Source organism: Telopea speciosissima, chromosome 7, assembly GCF_018873765.1.
Source record: "Telopea speciosissima isolate NSW1024214 ecotype Mountain lineage chromosome 7, Tspe_v1, whole genome shotgun sequence".
Lineage (NCBI taxonomy): Eukaryota > Viridiplantae > Streptophyta > Magnoliopsida > Proteales > Proteaceae > Telopea > Telopea speciosissima.
In genome coordinates, this window is record NC_057922.1 from 56338402 (window position 1) to 56357791 (window position 19390).

A 19390-nucleotide genomic window follows, 5' to 3' on the forward strand; every position below is an offset into this window, starting at 1 on the left:
CAGGAATTTCATTCAATCATCAAATTGTTATAAGATGCTATTATCACTGCACTCCCATGCATGGATTTAGTTCACAGCATCGGCGATGAAATTTGTCCTTGTCGAAATCAATACATATTGGCCGTGTTTGATCAAATCGGACTGTTATAGGATCAAAAACTTATTTTTCGTAAAACAACAACCAGATCTCTATGGTATCAATATCAATCATGAGCAAAACTAATACAAAATCTAATATTGATTCGTAAGACCATGCTCCCATGTGACATTGCCTTGAGTAATGGTTTTAAGAATCGAGAATCGTATCGATGAGTCGGCCATATCGAAATTGGTCATGATCGATCTCGATTTTGACCAATCAAATACAATCAATTCACACCCAAAATCTTAGAAATTTCTCTATTTTTGGATCTATGGACCGATTTTAGGGTTCGTGAAGATCTATTCAACATTTAAAACTATTGCGGCAGGAAAGTCTTCTGATGACGTGTACGACTTGCAAGGGGAGAAAAGACAAAGAAGAAGCCCGGAGCGGACTCCAAGGGGGGACTCTCCGATGCTAAAGTCAGTCCGGTGCACAGATGATTTGTTAGAGAAAGGGTACAGAGAGAGCAGTAAGTTGGTAAAAAATGAGCGTATTCTACCTGGGTCCCCTCCTCTTTTTATACTTGACATGATTATCGAGGTGGTTGGTGGCCTCCCTGTGTCCCACCTTCTGACACGTGCCATAGTGGGTTTGGTTACTTGCCTCAATGAGGGGGAGAAGTCTCCTAGTGGGAAACGAGACTCCATCCCAAGTGCTGTTAGAGGGAACGGTTTTCTGATTCGTGTTCTGTGCGGTTGCTTGACCCTCAAGCCAAGTTTGATTACACGTGTCGCACGATCTCTCTTGTTTATTATCGATTAGGATCTTACCACATGTCGACCGTTGAGTGGTCGGATGTTTTTTGGTGTATCAAAAACCTTGGATCATGGATGGTACTTTGTAGGAATATCCAGGTACTCTTTCTTTTTTCTTTTTTTCTTTTTGAAGTTTTTCTAAATCTTGGCCAACTTAGTATTAGACGACCTCAAATCGTATATGTCATCTGTGACGTATAACATTCGAAAGTCTGAAAAGCATCTGGATAGAACAGTTCCATTATCATCCAATCATCTACGCAAATTAACGAAAGAATCCTTCTTCTGAAATTAAATAGATTTTTTTTTAAGTATTATCTATTAAAATCACCCTTCATGCTGTCACATAATGCCACTTTAATTGGATTTCCCTATCCTTTAATGGTTTTTTTTTTTATGGCAACGCGTTGTGTGTTAATTGGTTGTTAGACATGAGAATGGATTGTTGCGTCAAAACGGACCACCAATCCCACCATTGACTTTACCCAAATAAATAAATGAATAAAAAACCCTCAGGTCCTCCACCGCAGTTTCTTCTTTGTAGCGGTTTTTAAAAAACTTCCTTTATTCCTCTTTCCTCCATTCACTATAAATACCTCGTGAAACTCGGGATTTCAGATTCTCTGGTTCTCTCTCTATCTCTCTCTCTTCCCTCAACGACGATGGAAGCGGTGCGGATGGAGGAACTGACCTCAGGTGCTAGTGGTCGTATAATTCCAGTTTTCAATTCTCTGAAGCGTGCCTTCATCTTCATTCAATCTACATTAGTTTGGTTTCTTCTTCTGTTGCCTCGGAACCTCTTGTGGGTCTACTCGTCACCCTCCCTTTCCTCTCCCGAGCGGATTGCGGTTTTCAAGAGGAGAGATGAAGAAGATGCATTGAGACGGAGAGTTTTGGCTGAGGGTCTGGAGATGATCTCCGGAACAGATGAGGGGAATGTTTGCCGCTGGAGTACGTCAATATTTTTCGGAGTCAGGAAGAACGCTTTGTTCTGTCGTTCTTGGATTCCCATCTCTGGAGAAATGAAGTAAGGTCAACAACATATCCGCCTCGCTTAATTTTCCCTGCGCTCTCTCTGTTTCTTTTGCTCTTCGTGCCTAAATTTTATCGTGTGTGGATGCTTTTCTTTTCCCGTCTCTTTTTTTATTTCCTTATTTTAGGGTTGTGGGTAGTTCTTCGTGATAAGAAAAGTTAAAGAATTGGGTTTCCAGTATAATGAGTTCGAGAAGAAAATTGGTTCTCTTTCTAATTTTAATTCGGTTTTAGCTGACTATGTCTTTATGAATTCTATTTAAGAATCATCTGTGTATACACAAGCTGAATGTTTTTTTACATTATCTTTTAGAGCTTGAGCTTCCTTTTTAGCATCGTTGGGTTGTTATAATATGATGGGAGCGGGGGCTAGTCACGCCCTCTCTCGGAAATAGAATTGCTCGTCCTCCAATAACTTCCATGTGGCAGTTCAGGTGAGGCTGAAATTATGTGTACAAGTGAACATTCACCTGTTAAGTTTCAGTCCAATCTGAGTTTGCCCAGTTTTACTTCATTCTGAGTTTACCAATTGGCAAAACAAGGTATTGATAAAATCAAGAACTACTAGCTGACTACAGTTGCTACATGTACATATATGGAAGGATGCATATAATAACAATCTAAAATTTTACATGAAGTGGTCAATTCATATCATTTCTAAACATCCAATGGTTAGAATTTCCGGATGACCTTCCACTTGGCAAAAAACACAGGGTGTGTTGATCTAGTTTTGGTCGAGGGCGTGCTGGAATCTTTTTGCCTATTGTTATTTTTCCTTTTTCAGCTGCTATTTACTGGAATGAATTACTCAATTTGGGTTGTACAGTGTCGTTATAGCACTATCATGCATCGTTTCTCTCTCGCTTTATTAGACTACAGTTCTGCATCTTGGTCAGAATTGTCCTAAGATTAATTTGTAGTACCAGGATTGCAATCCGGACACTATTCTAATGCCATTCAAACACTTAATTTTAAGGTCGCTTGCTCATATATAGGTACTAACTAGGTAACGGAGTTAAAGGTGCTCTGTCCTCAACTGAGGGAAAGTGGATAATATCCTATTTTGAGTGTATTAATGGCGGTGGATGGCTAATTGAGCTTCGGTGGTATTCTCTTTAGATGAATTTAACATTTACAGTGGTAGTTTGGAAAAACTGATTAGGTACAAATTTTGTGGGCAGCCGGGGGGGGGGGTGATTTCTACTAGTAAATGCTATATCTTGTTAATGATAATATGCATGGATATTGTCTCACTCCATATTCAGATGTTAGTCCCTCTACCATATTATCTTTTGTAGCTGGAGGTCTGTGTGGTGACATGTGAACCAAACAAATATGAGACGTTTTATCTATCCCTTTGAGTGTTTAAACTGTACTTGTTTTTTTCATTGCATCAATCCTCAAATTTTCTTCTCCAAGTGGTAGCCTTTCCTTGAGCCTACAAAGTCTTATGTTTTCTTACATGGGAATTAATCGTCCCATGGTGAACGTTGTATGCAAATTATCTACTTTTCGATTAACAAGACAGAAGATGAGATAAGGGCCAAATCGAGGCTATCCAGAGATGTTTATTACCAACTGTTTTAATATTATCTAACGTAAGAGGGATTATTTGATGGGGGGTTATCAGCAATGGCAAATTTTCTTTTTTTATTTATTTATTGGAAATAGAGTATATTTTTTTATTGGAGACAGGAAAAAGATTGATAACCAAGAGAAACTAAAGATTGTCATTTTTCTTTGGATCTTGTTCTATCATTGATAAGGAGGAACAATAAATGTGTTATATAGAATTAGAGTTTGGTTGGATGATGTGGAGAGGCACTGCTAGGGTATTATGTGGTCAATGCATGACATTAAAATTAATGGGGAAATGTCCTAAGATGACTATTGGATCAAGCTCTGTATTTCACAAGTCTGAATTTTTGCATCATATCATATATATTTATCAACCAAGATAAAAAAGAAAAAAAATTTATTTTCTTACCATCTTGATTCAGAATGAAGCTGAATCAGTAATCTTTTATAGACGCCCTATTTTTGTTGAATTCTTTGGTTTTTAGTGAAAGAAAGTTATCTATGCTATGAATGAGTAAAGTAGGTACTTTATATTTGCATCTGTTGCACTAGCCTTTCTTCAAGCCCTGCATTTTGTTCACAATTTTTTGCATCAGTTTTGGGTTGCTCTTGTGCATTTGCTTTCTCCTTTTGGACAATTTCTTTACATGCAATTAAGGGTACTTGTCAATATACTTGTTTCCCAAGGTGTCCTTGGAAGTACAGTTGACTTGCACTGTATCATTCTGTTGAAGTTTGATTATTATACAAGTGACCTGTTCCTTCTTGTCCCCCCCTCCCTTTGGATACATAAAGAACTTACTAAGTTTGAATGCATATAAAGCAAACAGCCACCCCTTTCTGAGGGGGCCAAGGAATGCTGCTACCCCACCAGCCCACCAATACTCATATCATTTCATTACCATGAAAAGGCCCGTTAATTTTGTTTATTCTGTATTCATCACAGCCTTCATATTTCTGATTATTCTGTATTTTTTCTTTTAATTCAAGTTCAGATACATAAAAATTTCAAAACGAAATTAGTGACCTCACTAGAATTTCTTTTTTTCTTTATTTTTTTTTTTGGCTTGGGAGGGGGGGAGGGTTGGGGGCTGTTTAATGGGTTGCTGTTTTAGCTTCCTTCTTGTCTTAGGATAAATTTACTTTCCTAGTAAAGTTATGGCACAACATGATTGACATTAGGACAAAAAGGGGTTTAGTCACTGGTTTGCCTCTGGAATCTCATGATCTCAAATTGTTAGTATGTATGGATCTAAATTTTGAGCTGTTACTTTGTTTAATGTTCCCCATATTTTTTTGCTAAGAATATTCTCTTTGTATTTCAGGGGCATCATAATCATTATTCATGGACTTAATGAACACAGGTAATGCTATGGTATTTCAACTTTATTGCCTACTTTGCTGAGCCTCTTTCCTCTTACTTGCTTCTTTTATCTTTCCTTTTCTTTTTATATTCCATCTTTTATTTGTCATTTCCAGTTTTTCACTTCTCATCTCTTTGCCCCATCTCTTCATTCCTCTTTTTCTGTGTTTAGACCTCAGTTTTTACTACTTTGTTTTGTTTGGATCCATGTAGCCGACCCCAGTAAGTTGGGACAAGGCTGAGTTTGTTGCTGGACAATTTATGATTAACAGCTTTCTGCTTCTTTTGTGATGTCTGTCTACAGTGGAAGATATGCTCATTTTGCTAGGCAACTAACCTCATGCAGTTTTGGGGTTTATGCAATGGACTGGGTAGGTGAGTGTCTTCAATCCTTGTGATTACTTTCTTTTAGTCTTAGTGTCTTCAAAGTTGTGGTATACTATGCATCAGACATAAGCACTAGGGCCTATTAACTAGGATCTTGTATATAACTCAAAAATGAGGGTGGACCTTGTGCAACGGTAAGGTTGGTCCATTGTTACCAAGTGGTCACGTGTTCAAGTCTGGAACAGCCTCTCTACAAAAGCAGGGGTAAGGCTGCGTACATTATGACCCTCCTCAGACACCACTGTGACAGGAGCCTCGTGCACTGGGTATGCCCTTTTTTCTGTATATAATTCAAAATGGAAGAATAGCGTAGAAAGCAAAAAAATTATTCAGAATTTGGAAAAGAATTAATAAAGTTAAAAAATTACTATCTCTTTCATGCAAACTAAATGTGCAAGATCTTAGCTATTCTGAAATGTGATATTGGGAAAGGATGACACATCTAATGTCATCAGATGGCTATAGAGGGGGGGGGGGGGTTGTTCTGTTGGAGGTTCTTCCATCTGATGGGCAAGTCATCTTGCTTCTTTCATAGACACTTTATTGCAATACAATCTGGTTCCACTTATGAGTTTGCAGATTGAATTGGCTAAACATGGAGATGAGAACCATATTTGTTCTGGGTTCAATTTGCCCGTTGTAGTATTACTGACATATTAGATTAAATGTTTGTTTTCTGATGTCTAGGTCTTGTATGGCCTATAAAAACTTGCAATGAGAACATATTTCTCATCATCAGATTTATTTTATTCTGGGAATTTGTTTTTTTCCTGCTTTTGTCAGACTTGCAGTTGAATACCTATTATGAGCTGTATATCTCAAAACATTTCCTTCCCACAGGAATTTATAATTTGTCTTAGTGCTTACCAATCATGGCAGTTTACTGGTTTGCCTTTTTGGGATCATCCTCTCCATTCGTTAACCTTTTGTAGTTCTTTATAGGTCACGGCGGGAGTGATGGATTGCATGGATATGTACCTTCACTTGATCATGTTGTTGCAGATGCTGTAAGTTTGTCCTCAATGTTCAATTTATTGTTCATACAACAATCCTAAACATTTACATAGAGATTGATGAAATCAGTTAGTTTAATGAGCAGCCACTGTTCTGGTAGTCTGTCCAGGCTGAGGCTGAGGATGTAGCTTATTTTTCAAGTCTATTCATACCTTATGGGGTATTCCATATGACCCTGTAAAATGGATATGTTATGTTCCTCAATTTCTTTTACCCTGAAGAGCTGTGTATTATATGTTCTCCAGGGAGCTTTCTTGGAGAAAGTTAAACTGGAGAATCCAGAAATTCCATGCTTTCTCTTTGGTCATTCTACGGGTGGTGCTGTGGTGTTGAAGGTAAGAAATTTACCTGTTCGAAGTTTTGGTGGATTTCTACTGTGTTTCTCATTGGTTAACCATGGTATTTCTAGGCTGCTTCTTATCCTCGCATCAAATGCATGCTGGAGGGAATAGTACTAACGTCACCGGCTTTGCGTGTTAAACCAGCACACCCAATCGTTGGGGTAATTTTCTTTCTATCTCACTTGTGATGACAAGTATAAATTAAAGCTAAGCCAAATATATTTTTTTTCATCTTTGGAGGGCAGGGCGGGGGGAGGGAGGGGGATTGGTATTCATGTTATTGTGTGGCCACTCAACAAGGATGAATTAAACCCAGTTATATTGACTTTACGCTATCCAATTCCTCGCATTTTTCTAAGATCCTTTTCTCAATTTCTTTAATGCAGGCTGTGGCACCTCTATTCTCTCTTGTTGCTCCCAGATTCCAATTCAAAGGTGCGAATAGGAGGGGAATTCCAGTGTCTAGGGATCCTGCTGCTATGGTGGCCAAGTACACAGACCCACTGGTATATACTGGACCCATAAGGGTCCGAACGGGTCATGAGATTCTCCGCATATCCTCGTACTTGCTGCGAAACATGAAGTCTGTCACTGTCCCATTCCTGGTACTCCATGGGACTGCTGACAGGGTCACTGATCCTCTCGCCTCGCAGGAACTCTACAATGTAGCAGCCTCAGAGTTCAAAGACATAATACTCTATGAAGGCTTCTTGCATGACCTACTTTTTGAACCTGAGCGCGAAGGGATAGCAGGTGACATAATCAACTGGATGGAGAAGCGATTACATTCCCGGTGAACATGCAAAGGGCAATAATGAATCACCGGTTAATTATTTTTACTGATTATAATATTTGCCTGAAAGGTTAATTCCAATTGGCAAAATCTGTTTGCAGGATTAGATTCCTGTTGTGTGTGTGTAGGAGTGAAAGTTTTGTACATACCATTGCAAAATGTTTAATGAAAGTGAAGCTACAAAATGTTTAATGATAGTGAATCGACATATCCTGTTGTGTGTACAACTGTCTATTGTCCTTGGTTGGAAAGAAACCATGGTTATTATAATGAATTTGAACAACTGTCTATTCACATTCTCATTTTCAGGAACATCAGTCATGAAACTTCCATTTACATTCTCATTTTCAAGATTATTATTATAAGATTTTTATTGTCATGAGAAGGAACATTCAGTTCCCATTCCATACTTAGATTTGTTCTATGTCCTATTCATATTCTAGGCATTTAGTTTTGATTCTACTTAGGTTGCTTCAAGTCCTATTAAATTCACATGTTTAATGTAAGCTTCCGCAGAAACTGCCTTTTTGATGAGATCAACTACTATACCACTCGTAGGTGTATAGGTTACTTCAATTTCACTATTTTCTTTTATATCTTGTATATAGTAAAACTGTATTTCTATATCTTTTCACTTTGAGCCGTTTGTACCATCGTGTATCAAGCTTATTGGTGCCTGATTATCACAGAAAAATTCCACTGGATCATTTACAAGATCTAGCCCAAATTCCATTAAGTGTCTTATCTAGAATGCATTAGTACCTTCTGTACTACAAGCAATGTACATAGCTCCATGTGTATGCCTCAAAACACACCCTTGTTTCTTACTACCCCAAGAAACAGCTGCATTTCTAAATATAAACACATGCTTAGAGGTGGACTTACAACCATTTCTGTCACCTCCGAAGTCAACGTCAGTAGCCATTTCTTACAACCCCAAGAAACAACTGCATCTCTAAATATAAACACATGCTTAGAGGTGGACTTACAACCATTTTTGCTAGCTCCAATTTCAATAGTTGAGCAAGTACCTCCCTTGAGCCCGCATGTTTATTTCCTGATGTAATATATACATAAGAAAATCATGAAGGTTACTTTAATTACAACTAAAAAGAGTATGATATGATTTACTCAAATACAAAATTAAACCCCCTGTAGAATTCCAGTAGTACAAAGTTATAGAATAGTATGACAAGAATGTACTTTAATAAAAATAAGGTGAAAAGAACACCACCTGGTCGAGTGGCCCACATGGCTCCAGTGCATAAACACTGAAGCTCACAAAAGTATTGTGTTGCCCCATAGAAAGGCAGAAACACCGCCTAGGACGATGTGTTCACATGCTCCTTGTTGCTGCCGAGATCCTCTTGCGGTACGGTTTAGGCCTGTACACAAGAGAACTAGAACCAATAGACAGAGCAGATGAGTTGCCCAAAGCTAACTCCATGAGGGGACTCTCCGATGCCTAAGTCAGATCTCTGGAATAAATAGTAGTTATCGGGGTCGGAGATGAAAAATAAGTAACAGAGCTCTGAAGCCAGCCTCCGATGGACAAAGAAGTTAAGATGGAGCAATGGAGCTCAAGGTTGGAGATGAGTTTAGTTCTGTTTCATTTCCTTATGTATGAGTCTGGTTTCCCTATTTATATGGCGTAGTTGGAAATGTCCTTCTTGTCCTTTGAATCACGTATTCCTTAGGTAGGCGGGAGATCAGAGCAGGAACCGTTAACCGAATTTGTTAGTAGCTGAGCTAGTGTTGTCAGTGATCGTTCTCTTTGTAGGCCACGTGTAAAGTTCCTTGCGCATGATTCTGGTATGAGGCTAGGGTTGGAGGTTCGATTGGGCCATGATTTGTACTTCATGAGTCGTGTTCTAACTTGGTTCATTACACATGTCATAGTGTTGTTGGAGGTCATATTCCATGTATATCATAAGCCCCCACTCCATCGAGTCTCATAGAGAGTCGATGGAGTAAAGTAGAAGTTTGACAAAATGGGGTGCCTCGAGGTATGTCGCTTTCTATCGACATATTATAAGACCCTCATTCCTTCAAGTCTCGTAGAGGGTCGAGGGAGTATAGCATAGAGGCGTAAATGACGTTGGTGATTTCTGGGTCATCGGTGTAGGTCAGATCCGAATCTTGTACCTGGCATGGAGTTGTTACTTTGTTGTCATTCACTAAGCATGGGTCTGACAAGGTCTTTCAGGAATCGATCAATTGCAATTCTGTGATCTCTATTGGGTTTGAGTTATGGAGTTTGGTGCTATCAAAAGGTCCTTCATTGCATTAACTAGTTGCGCTTTTGATTAGGTAGTTGTTTGGAAGCATCTGGTTTTGTTAGTAGTTAATGAAGGCATCTATTGGAGTCCCGAAGTGGGGCGCGTGGCACTCGTATGTTGGATTAGTCAATGGGTCAGAGCATCGATAATCATCATCGTTCGTTATGATGAACTTCGAGTTGGATCTCGCGGGAAGGATTCTTGATGAAACGTATATAAGCATGTCTTCTTCTTCTATGGGATTGTTTCTTCGATCGTATGTTACCTCTGTTAGTTTTCCATTCTGGTTTTTGAGTCTCTGTTCTTTTATGGAGCTATCTGAAGGATCTTTGTTTGTTTCACTGTGACTTGTGTAGTTTCTTCAAGAGATGGTGAGGAAGATTGTTTTGAGGGAGAGGCTTGCTAGAGGGGGTGATGTTGCGCCTGGTGGGTCGGATCAAGTATCTACCGGTGATAGGGGCTCTAGCAATTCTTTTAACCAAACGACTCTAGTAGAGCCGAGATTGACGCTGCAAAGTCCTGACAAAGGAGGCCCAAATCGACCAAGGGGCGGTCACACAATAAAGGTTAGGGATTTCTGTTGTAGGCTTAATGAAGAGGATTTGAAGATCATCAGGACTAAATATCACATTCTGTCATCTACCCGAACATCTTTGCCCAAAGCACATGAGCCGACTCTTTCGAGGAGGCATTGGGCCACTTTGTTTTTTGAAGACATGTACTCTTTTAGTTTGCGCTTTCGTATTCACAATTTCATAGTTGGGATTTTCTGCCGCAATGGGATTGCACTGGTTCAGTTGTCCCCCAATGCTTGGAAGTGCATAATTGGATTTGTTGTTACCAGTAAGCGAAGTGGGGTGGATTTATCCATCCCTGTGTTCTCCCATTCTTTCATGCTGAAGTCGACGGGAGAGGTGCTCAACTGGTATCATTTCGTCCATTCCAAGAAAGATGTGAAGATAGTCAATCTCCCTAATAGGGCATCTGATGGCTGGCAGAGCAAGTTCTTTTAAGTGGAAGATTGTTCTGGGTTCTCTTTGCCTCTTTGGAGTGGGGGAAGGGAATTTCGTTGAATTAGATGAATAGGGCCGATAACTTGATCAAAAGGATGAGAAAGCTTTAAAGGCCATTGTAAGTGTGGAGGTGACACCCCATGCTTCCTTGGCTGATGAGATGATGAAACTTTGTTCGAGGTTAGGATTTTCCAGGGTAAGTTCTTTATTTCTGTTATTCTCCTCTTTTTTCTTCAAGTCATGAATTTCGCGGAACCAGTACCAGCCTTTCCAAAGATTGCATCTTTTCGAGGACAACACACAGCCATGGTAGAGTCCGAGTTCACGTAAAAATCTGAAAACCCCATCTCAGTGCAAATTGTTGTTGTTCTGAGAAAATAGTTTCCTTCCTATGACTAAAGGAACAATGGAAAGTCTTTTTGATGCTGCACGAGGTTGGACTGTACTGAAAATGGTATCATTCATATGGGAGGACATTCAAAGTAAAGAAAAAAAAAGGGTAAATTACACATTACCCCCTGATTTTCAAACGAAACTCAAATCACCCCCTGGTTTTTAAAAAAACTCAAATCACCCCTTGGTTTAGACCCCAATATGACAAATTAGTCCCTACCGTTAGTTTTATGCTGTTAAGTGATGATGTCAGCCAGTTAAATAAATTTAAATCCCTAAACTACCCTTGACCAATGTTGAAGATGAAGGAAGGGTAGTATTGTAAATTTAATTCTGATGTTTAGTACAAGGATAAAATAGTCCTTTCACATCAATAACTAACAGTAGACTAACACCGTTACTGTAGAGGGGGTGATTTGAGTTTTTTCAAAAACCAGGAGGTGATCTAAGTTTCGTTTGAAAATCAGGGGGTGATGTGTAATTTACCCAAAAAATAATAATAATAAGAAAGATTCCATGTGTGAAGAAAAATGTACTCTTTCATGGAAAAGTGTTTCCCGTCAAAGGAGAGGTTCCCCCACTACGTGGCTCTAAAGAATCTCTCATGCTACACCAAGAGTGGCGCAAAGAATGAATATCCACATGGGCTCATCATACGATACAGACTACGAGAAAATAATAAAAGGGAGTGGTTTCCTATAGAAGAATCTGCACATTAAAACCAACCATAGGTTGGAAAATGCTATCATCCATATGGGCCTACATGCAACCGACATGGTTAGAATAGAAGAAAAAACATAACTAAATGGATTCCACTAAGGGGCGGTGCAGTCATTTCAGCCTTGTGTGTGAGCATAGTGGGGTGTGGGGTGTTGGCAGCACAGATCTTCTACGGGCACGCTGCCCTGTCCTGCCTGTGCTACGCAGACACAAGGTTGTGCGCAATGACCGCCTTATCCCCACTCTGACAAGGTGCTCGGGCAGGGGTAAGGCGGTCAATGCACGCCACCTTGTGTCTGTGTAGCACGGCAGGATAGGTAGCCTACATCGTAGAAGATCTGGATCGGTGTTGGTGGGGGGGAGCTTGACTGGGCAGCATTCTTTTCGTCTTACAAATATCCATATGAGAGGGTGGCGATACAATGACATTGCGGGCCGGGTAACTCTCTCTCGGACTTGGCTCCTGTCTAGCACCCTGCTCGGGCTGCACATGCAGTGTCGAGCAGGGGTGAGGCGGTCTTTCCACGCCTCACTCTGTCCGGCGTTGCACATGCAGCCCGAGCAGGGTGCTAGACAAGATCTTTTTGGCTCTCTCTCTCCCTAAAACGTACAAAACGTAATGAAACAAAAGTGCATCAGCAACATTAAGATGTTCTTGACGAGTCCGTCAAATTGTGTAAAGCTTATGGAATATGACAAACGCTCTGATGATTCCCAAGTTCTGAGCGAGAGTGTAGGTAAAATCATGCTGCTCCCTCTTCATCTTGCAAGTTGATAGAGAGAGACGATGGGTTTCCGTTGGGATGGAACCATCAACCATTAATAAGTCTAAATCATGGACCACAATCGCTGGGGCTCTGAATTCTTTATTTTTCTTTTTTGGTCTTAAAATCTGTTGAAAAGACCAGTGCATTGTTTAAGTTCACACTATCGGACCAGTATAGATCACCTTGGAAACCGGTACAATATCAATATGGATCGATCTGAATCGAAGATCGATCGATCGAACAGTTTTGCCTTTACTTTCTCTTAAAAATCAGGTTATTTGACAAGCTTACTCCTGGTCTACACTGTTTCAAAGATAGGGATCTACTAGATATCGAGATCAACCTGTGTGAATACCGATCTTTATCCCCTCCAGTTTCCTATCCGGCCCAATTCCCCAGTGCCCCTAACAAGGGGGTGCAATGACCAACCTACCCCTGTCCAAACAATCTGCCAGGGTGGGTTCCATCCCCCCCTATTAGAGGGATTGGGGATCGGCCCAGGCAGGGAATTGGAGGAGATAATTTTCCTTGTCAATACCGATAGATAAGGGTGTCAATTTTGGACCGGACCGAAACTATCCCGCTAGGAACTGGAACCGATCCACCCAATAGTTTATTGGTGTGGATTTGGTCTTAGTGACAGGTTATTGGTCCAGATCTGGTCTAGTCCCCAGAACCGTTAAGGAGCCGTTGGAACTGAAAGAAATGCATACACTTAAACTTGTTTTGCACCATTTTTTCTGTTTTAAAATGTTAAAAGATGATCTTTGCTATTTTAACATACAGTTAAAGTGACTTTTATTATACAGTTGTTGTGCAGTTGTTATTAGAACATGACCCAAGACTAAGCAAGACATTTGGCCCCTCAAATTCTAGTATTCTACCCCTCTCTTGCACATAGAGGACACACACCAATAGTTAATGAATTGTTTTTGAAAGATTCTAGTTTGCTTGAGATTTCGGATCATTGTCCGCTGCTGTACTCATTGTGCGGTGTTGCAGGTGCCATGTGTGCACAGCAAGCCCCACATGGCACACATGGCACCTGCAACGCCGCATGATGAGTACAGCAGCGGATAAAAATCCTGAGATTTCTAGTTCCAATGGGAAAAATGCTTTAAATTTAGCTATTCAACAAGGGCATGTTTGGACCCGATTAGGAACCAGAACTGGACCACCCATTAGTTAATGGTCCTGGATCTCAGATTTGAAACCGGTGACTTATTGGTCCGGATCTAGTCTTGACACCTTAGAGCTAGAACCGCTAGAGAACCAGACTGATAACCCAGAACCAGACCATTTGACACCCCTACCGATAGGGATCGCCCAATTCCAACCTTCAGTGTCGGACACCTCAAATTACCATCACCAATGCCCCGCCACTACACAACGCCTTAACTTCCCCAAAAATACTGATGAGAGAAACGACCCAAAGATAAGATCTTAAAGTCTCCACTTCATCACCACCACAAATTTTCACTGCAACTAACAGTTTTTAACACTCTTAGGGCATCTGAGCCTCCAAACTTTAATTTTATAGAAGATCTGAAAAACTTATAAACCATCATGCACACATGTGATAAACATTAGCAGCAGCATCAATCCATACATGAACCCACCTACACTATGATCCTGAATTGCTACTTTATTTACTGCAAATTGTATCAAAAACACACAAAATCAAGCTTGAGTTGAACTTATGCTCAGAGAGAGGTTGGAGTAGGGCAGAGAGCTTCTTCCATTCTCTGGGCCATGCCTTGGAGGATGGATTCGAAATTGGAGAGGAACCCCTCAAAAGTCAAGCTTTCAACAGGATCAGCAACGAATGACCACTCGATCTGACAACCTTCTTCTTTGGCCGACTTCGAGAGTTGAAGAACCTTCATGGTGGCCATGTAAGACTTCATCCCAATATTGTTTTCAGTGACCTCGTAACTCAACCAACGTTCTACAGGGTCGATGGCTACGAGTCTCTCCTTCGCCCACATCGTCGTCTCCATCTTCTTCTCTTCCGACTCCGACGCAGGGGCTGATGTTGTTGATATTGTTTTGGCGCAGTAGCGGATGCAGCCCGACTGCCCAGAGACACCCTCCAACGCCTTACAAGTGTCGATGCCAGGGAACCACTTGTGGAGGTTGAAGAAGTCCTCTAACAGAGGCCAAACTTGGTCTGCGGTTGCACCTTTTATCTCTGCGCAAAGCTTGCCTTCCCACTTCGACTGTTCTGATTGCGATGATTCCTCTGTTGCCATCGCCATATGTGATTGTGATCTATACACTGACAGAGGAACAGAGAGAGAGAGAGACCCCAAATACCGCCTAACTGGATTGAACTTGAAAACACAAGGTCACTGAATATATTCCATTTATAAAAAAAAGGGTGAAAGTCATCTATGGGCCACACTCTCATGAGTTTTTTTCTCTTCCCCATATGAAAAGATACTTCTGCCTATTGGTTTTAGGAGGAGAGAGCTAGACACATGGGAGTCCTGGAATAAGCCACACTCCCGGACAGAAAATTACTTTTCTTAAAAAAAATGTGAGAGAGGCTGCCTAGGTTTCTAGAGTCTGCACGAGTACTGTGTCCAATGGGAGTGCATGCTCAAGCATTGACTTAGGTTGAATTTCTAACTTTTCATGGGAGCAGAATGGTACTGTATCTACGCGCACAGCCAAACCAGTCATGCAACCCACTCTTTTTACATAAAAAAAATTTAGTAGTAAATACCTACTCCTATTAATTAAAATTGGGAGAGATTTTATGTGGGGATCCTACATATACAACGATGCAATAAGAGTGCATGCAAAAGCATCTAGGGGATGGGATTTCTATCTTTCATAGGAGTTGGGGTAGTCATTTTATCTTTCACTATATTTGGGGTGTAGCGATACGAATCCAGATCCTTTATGGTGGGCTACCCGTAGCGGCCTAAGCAGCATAGACTGAGCCGCACACGCAAAGACTGTCTTATCTCTGCCCAAATGCCTTGCTCGAATAGTAGGGTAAGACGATCATTATACCCTACGCAGCCCAGTCTCCACTAAAAATTTTAAAGTCAAATAAAAAAGAAATAAAGTGATAGGTCACTTTTCTAAGTATAAAATAAAGAGAAACATTGAGTCAAAACATCATATCATCTAAAGTAATGGTTGACGTTTACTTGTTATTTTTTAAGTCTTTCTTATTTAGAAAGGCAAGCACTATAGAACATAGAAACGCATCAATTCCTTCATAGAAAAATAGTAAATCAGGTACCATAAAAAAAAAAGGAGAATGTTCTGTATATCACTGAGCAGGCTGCGCCTAGGCACATGGGCAGCCTGTGCAAGGGGGCAGGGTGTTCATTGCACCCACCCCCATGTACTTGGGCACAACTTGCGTTACGGCATAGAGAACAATGCCCAAAAAAAATTTGTAAATTTGGAGGATTTTCTTTCCGTTTCCTTTTAGAAAGGAGTTTTTCTACCATAATAATTGGGAGAGGATGTCCCGGACGGCCAACATAGAAATACTTTTCTATGGTATAGAGAATGATGGTGGCAAAAATGGTGCTACTTCCGTTTCACTATTTCCACGTGGCTCGATTCCGTCAACGGGTTATGACACTAAATGTTGATAACTCCTTTGGAGGGTTACATATTTGAATTGGGAGAGAATGTCCTAGACGGCCAACATAGAATTACTTTTCTATGGTGTTGAGAACGATGGTGGCCAAAATGGTGCTACTCCGTTTCACTATTTCTACGTGGCTTGATTCCTTCAACCGGTTATTACACTAAATGCTCATAACTCCTTTGGAGGGGTTACATATTTGAATTCCAATCAAACCATGCATGCAACCAACAGTTGAAATATCTTTATTCTATTAACTCCTTTATGACACTAAATGCTCATAACTCCTTCGCAATGTTAAAATCGTGGGTACGATTCAGCGGAAGCGAATTGGAATCGTTGCAACCGATGAGAGAAACCATTCAAAACTTAAAACGAAATTTAGGATTTCGATCGTTACCTAAAACTCACAAGTGCAAAGCCTCCATGCGATCTTAGCCCTTTCACAATGAGTCTCACGCAGCCGTACAATATTGTATTCCCTTGAATGCAAACTCTTCCACAATCAATTTGGTTTTTGCCAAAACCCTAATGATAGACTGGTAAAGAAGAAAACTAGAGAAGAAGGAAAACCTCAGTAATATTATGAGTGTGTACCAAGGTTTTTTCTACCAAAAAAAAAGTGTACCAAGGTTTTCACATCATATCTATATATAATGCAAAACCCTAATACTAAGTGATGGGGTAATTATCAAATTACCCCATGTTTTTTCTAGTCGAAATCGAAATTCAATTCATAATCGAATTTCTCTTCCAACAATCTCCTCCATCCTAATATGAGATCTTATCTCGTATAAGGATCCATCACAAAAAGAATTTATGATTCAAGTGTTGTACATAAGAGTTGGACTTAAAGGAATGGATTAGGATCTCATTGGGATTCCACCTAGTATGCCATGTGCCTTAACTGAACTATATTCCAAACACAGGATTAACCAACACAAACGCTGCCAAGTAGGTGTAACAACTAATACCCAAAGAAAATAGTAAATACACGCATCAGTCCCCCATTCATCAGTATCGCATGGTTCAATATAGGGCATGTGTAACATACTATCAAATCACAAGAAAATGCCACCGGATCTGGGTTTGCGTCCAATCTGTCATAGACTATCTCTTTTTTTGATATTCTCCCAAGAGAATGGGCATGGATTCCTTGTTGGGCATCTCTTTCGACCACAACCAAACACTATGAATTCAGTGTACCGATATATAGTCAAACAACCATCAACCTTTGGTACACCAAAACGCATAGTGGGTGACTGCATCGATAAGGACCTCTCAGGTTCAAGGACTAATCGTGAACTACACAAGAGAATTTCATTTTTCCTTTTAAATTGACAGTATCACTACATGTGAAATTCTCAAGTGATCTAGTTCAATGTACACACTGTATATACACTCACACTTGCGCTTTGGAATCAACATTCTTAAGAACACACAGTGTGACCACCATATAAGACAAGGTGTCCAATCTCATCTCTAGTGGGGAACAATTTTAGATAACAAACCTATGGACAAATTGAGCTCAATATATGATCATGCTAATCAATATAAATTAAATACTTTAATTTGAGTAATCAAGTTTGTACATCAAAGCCAATCTCCTGTAAACCTAATGCCCATGTTCTTAACATGTTTCTCAAATACAATAGGTGATAAACCCTTTGTCAAGGGATCAAAAATATTATTTGTGAAGTCAACCTTAGCTATGGCTATATCACCACGTTGTATGATCTCACGAATCAAGTGATACTTCTGCTCCACGTGTTTGTTCTTCTGATGAGATCTAGGTTCCTTTGCTTGTGCTATAGCTCCCTTGTTATCACATAACAATGCAATGAGACACTTGAGTAGCTCAGGAACCACTCCTAGGTAGGTCAAGAATTTCTTGACCTAAACACATTCATTGGCTACTTCATTAGCTACAAGGTATTCAACTTTAGTTGTGGAGTCATTTGTTGACTTCTTCTATTTGGCACTCCTCCAAGGGATCATAAATATTATATGCAGAGTCAACCTTAGCTATGGCTATATCACCACGTTGTATGATCGCACGAATCAAATGATACTTCCGCTCTACGCGCTTGTTCCTCTGATGAGATCTAGGTTCCTTTGCTTATGCTATAGCTCCCCTGTTATCACATAATAATGCAATGGGACACTTGACTAGCTCAGGAATCACTCTTAGGTAGGTCAAGAATTTCTTGACCCAAACACCTTCTTTGGCTGCCTCACTAGCTGCAAAGTATTCAACTTCAATTGTGGAGTTGGCTGTTGACTTCTTCTATTTGGCACTCCTCCAAATTATGGCTCCACTACCCATCATAATATACTTCCTGTCATCTTTGTCAGTTGGAAATTTGAGTCTATATAACCTATAACTGACAGTTGATCACAACCATAAACTAGAAAGTAATTCTTGGTCCTTTTTAGATACTTGAGGACCCCTTTGACAACAGTCCAATGTTCTTGTGCTGGATTGGATTGATAGCGGCTCACAATCCCTATCACGTGACAAATGTCTGGCCTGGTGCACAACATGACATACATGAGACACCCTACAACAGAAGCATAAGGGATTTTGTTTATAGCCTCACTATCCTCATTAGATTGAGGACATTGTGGCTTAGAAAGACCGATTCCATGTCTGAGAAGAACGTTTCCTCTCTTGAAATCTTACATGTTGAACCTATTCAGCATTTTGTCAATATAAGTAGACTATGATAAGCCTAACATCCTATTCTTGCAATCTCTGACAAGCTTTATTCCTGTCATGTGATTGGACTAAACGTATCTGGGCATCTGGACCTCTCGGATTTAGAATCGAGCATCTATCCAGCCCTTCATTAGCACATCTGTGTGCCTCTATCCGTTGCTCAAAAAGATTTGATAAACAATCCTTTGGTTTTTTTTCGGTCTTTATTATTACATGCTACTTCATTTGGTCTATAAGAAACAAAGTTGTTAAGGGATTGGCCAAGGCTGGTTTTAAGAGATGTTTTTCGATGGCTTGATGAGTTACATATTCAACCCCCATCTCATACTATACATGCATCCTCACCATGCACACACTCATCTCATGAATTGAACCAAGATTCTAACTTTGAATTGCAATTTCTTGGCTTAATTTGTGTAGGCATCTATGACCCTGATCTAAGATAAATCAGCTGGGCTTGTTCAATTCTGATAGATGG

General features: G+C 40.1%; 2 protein-coding genes across 2 annotated transcripts; one reads left to right on the top strand and one right to left on the bottom strand.

Annotated features, from left to right (window-relative positions):
* Positions 1-1506: 1506 nt before the first annotated feature.
* Positions 1507-7416, top strand: LOC122667583 (monoacylglycerol lipase). Its single transcript, XM_043863915.1, has 7 exons — positions 1507-1927; positions 4836-4874; positions 5178-5248; positions 6203-6267; positions 6520-6609; positions 6684-6776; positions 7002-7416. The coding sequence occupies exons 1-7, from the start codon at positions 1563-1565 to the stop codon at positions 7410-7412; spliced, it is 1134 nt and encodes a 377-aa protein (XP_043719850.1). The 5' UTR covers positions 1507-1562; the 3' UTR covers positions 7413-7416.
* A 6862-nt stretch (positions 7417-14278) lies between these two features.
* Positions 14279-14898, bottom strand: LOC122667586 (lachrymatory-factor synthase-like). Its single transcript, XM_043863919.1, has one exon. It carries the CDS (start codon positions 14836-14838, stop codon positions 14284-14286), a length of 555 nt encoding a protein of 184 aa, XP_043719854.1. The 5' UTR covers positions 14839-14898; the 3' UTR covers positions 14279-14283.
* Positions 14899-19390: the final 4492 nt, after the last annotated feature.